The sequence below is a fragment of the Parus major genome, unplaced genomic scaffold (genome assembly GCF_001522545.3).
Source record: "Parus major isolate Abel unplaced genomic scaffold, Parus_major1.1 Scaffold415, whole genome shotgun sequence".
Lineage (NCBI taxonomy): Eukaryota > Metazoa > Chordata > Aves > Passeriformes > Paridae > Parus > Parus major.
Genome location: NW_015379323.1, coordinates 39,093 through 40,486, shown reverse-complemented (window position 1 = coordinate 40,486; position 1,394 = coordinate 39,093). Strand labels below are relative to the sequence as shown.

General features: G+C 51.9%; 1 protein-coding gene across 1 annotated transcript in view; it reads left to right on the top strand.

Moving 5' to 3' along the window:
- The window catches only part of LOC107199038 (signaling lymphocytic activation molecule-like), a 10,783-nt gene extending 9,440 nt beyond the window's left edge, over nucleotides 1-1,343 (top strand). The window contains exons 4-5 of the mRNA XM_033511652.1: nucleotides 662-889; nucleotides 1,330-1,343. Coding sequence (XP_033367543.1) covers nucleotides 662-889; nucleotides 1,330-1,343 — 242 coding nt within the window. The remainder of the gene's footprint in view (nucleotides 1-661; nucleotides 890-1,329) is intronic.
- Nucleotides 1,344-1,394: the final 51 nt, after the last annotated feature.

The window sequence follows — 1,394 nt, the reverse complement described above, 5'->3', positions numbered from 1 at the left end:
AAAATCAGGGGGGAAAGTGACAAAATTTAACCCCAAAATCAGGGGGGAAAGTGACAAGAATTAACCCCAAAATCAGGGGGGAAAGTGACAAAATTAGCCCCAGTGACAGGGGACTGAAATTAGTCCCAAAATCAGGTGACAGGTGACAAAAATCAGCCCCGAAATCAGGGGACAAAGTGACAAAATTCAACCCCAAAATCAGGTGACAAAATGAGGGGAATGAACCCCAAAATCAGGGGACAAAGTGACAAAAATCAACCCCAAAATCAGGGGGAAAAGTGACAAAATTAGCCCCAGTGACAGGGGACTGAAATTAGTCCCAAAATCAGGTGACAGGTGACAAAAATCAGCCCCAAAATCAGGGGGAAAAGTGACAAAAATAAGGTGACAAATCAGGTGACAAATCAGGTGACAAAATCAGGTGACAGAGGTGACAAAATTCAGCCCCAAAATCAGGGAAAGGTGACAAAAATCAGCCCCAAAATCAGGGAAAGGTGACAAAAATCAGCCCCAAAATCAGGTGACAAAGTGACAAAATTCAGCCCCAAAATCAGGTGACAAAATTCAACCCAAAATCAGGTGACAAAGTGACAAAATCAGGTGCCCGAGGTGCCTGAAGGTGACCCGGGGCCACCTCCCGTGTGTCCCCTGCCTGTCCCAGGTGTCCCCGGGCTGCGGCCGGAGCTCCTGGCACCGCTGCTGGCGCTCGCTGCCGTCGTCATCGTCACCGCCACCGTTGTCACCTTCAGGGCCACCAAACGTGAGTTCGGATCCCCAAAATCCCAAATTCCTGGGAAAGAATTCCACGGCGGTGGAGGCCGAGGTGTGACCGGTGGTCACTCGGTGTCTGGTGGTCCCTTGGTGTCCAGTGGTCACTCGATGTCCGGTGGTAACTCGGTGTCTGGTGGTCACTCAATGGCTGGTGGTCACTCGGTGTCCGGTGGTCACTCGATGTCTGGTGGTCACTTGGTGTCTGGTGGTCACTCAATGTCCGGTGGTTACTTGATGTCCGGTGGTCACTCGGTGTCTGGTGGTCACTCGGTGTCTGGTGGTAACTGGTGTCTGGTGGTCACTCGATGTCCGGTGGTCATTTGGTGTGCAGTGGTCACTTGCTGTGCAGTGGTCACTCGATGTCCAGTGGTCACTCAATGTCCAGTGGTCACTTGGTGTCCAGTGGTCACTCGATGTCCGGTGGTCACTTGGTATCCGGTGGCCACTCGATGTCCGGTGGTCACTCAATGTCCAGTGGTCACTTGGTATCCGGTGGCCACTCGATGTCCAGTGGTCACTCAATGTCCAGTGGTCACTCGATGTCCGGTGGTTCTCCAGGGGTGGAAATGTGATTTTTTTTAATCCAGGTGTTAAAGGCAGGGGCGTGGAAATGGCTTTAAAAA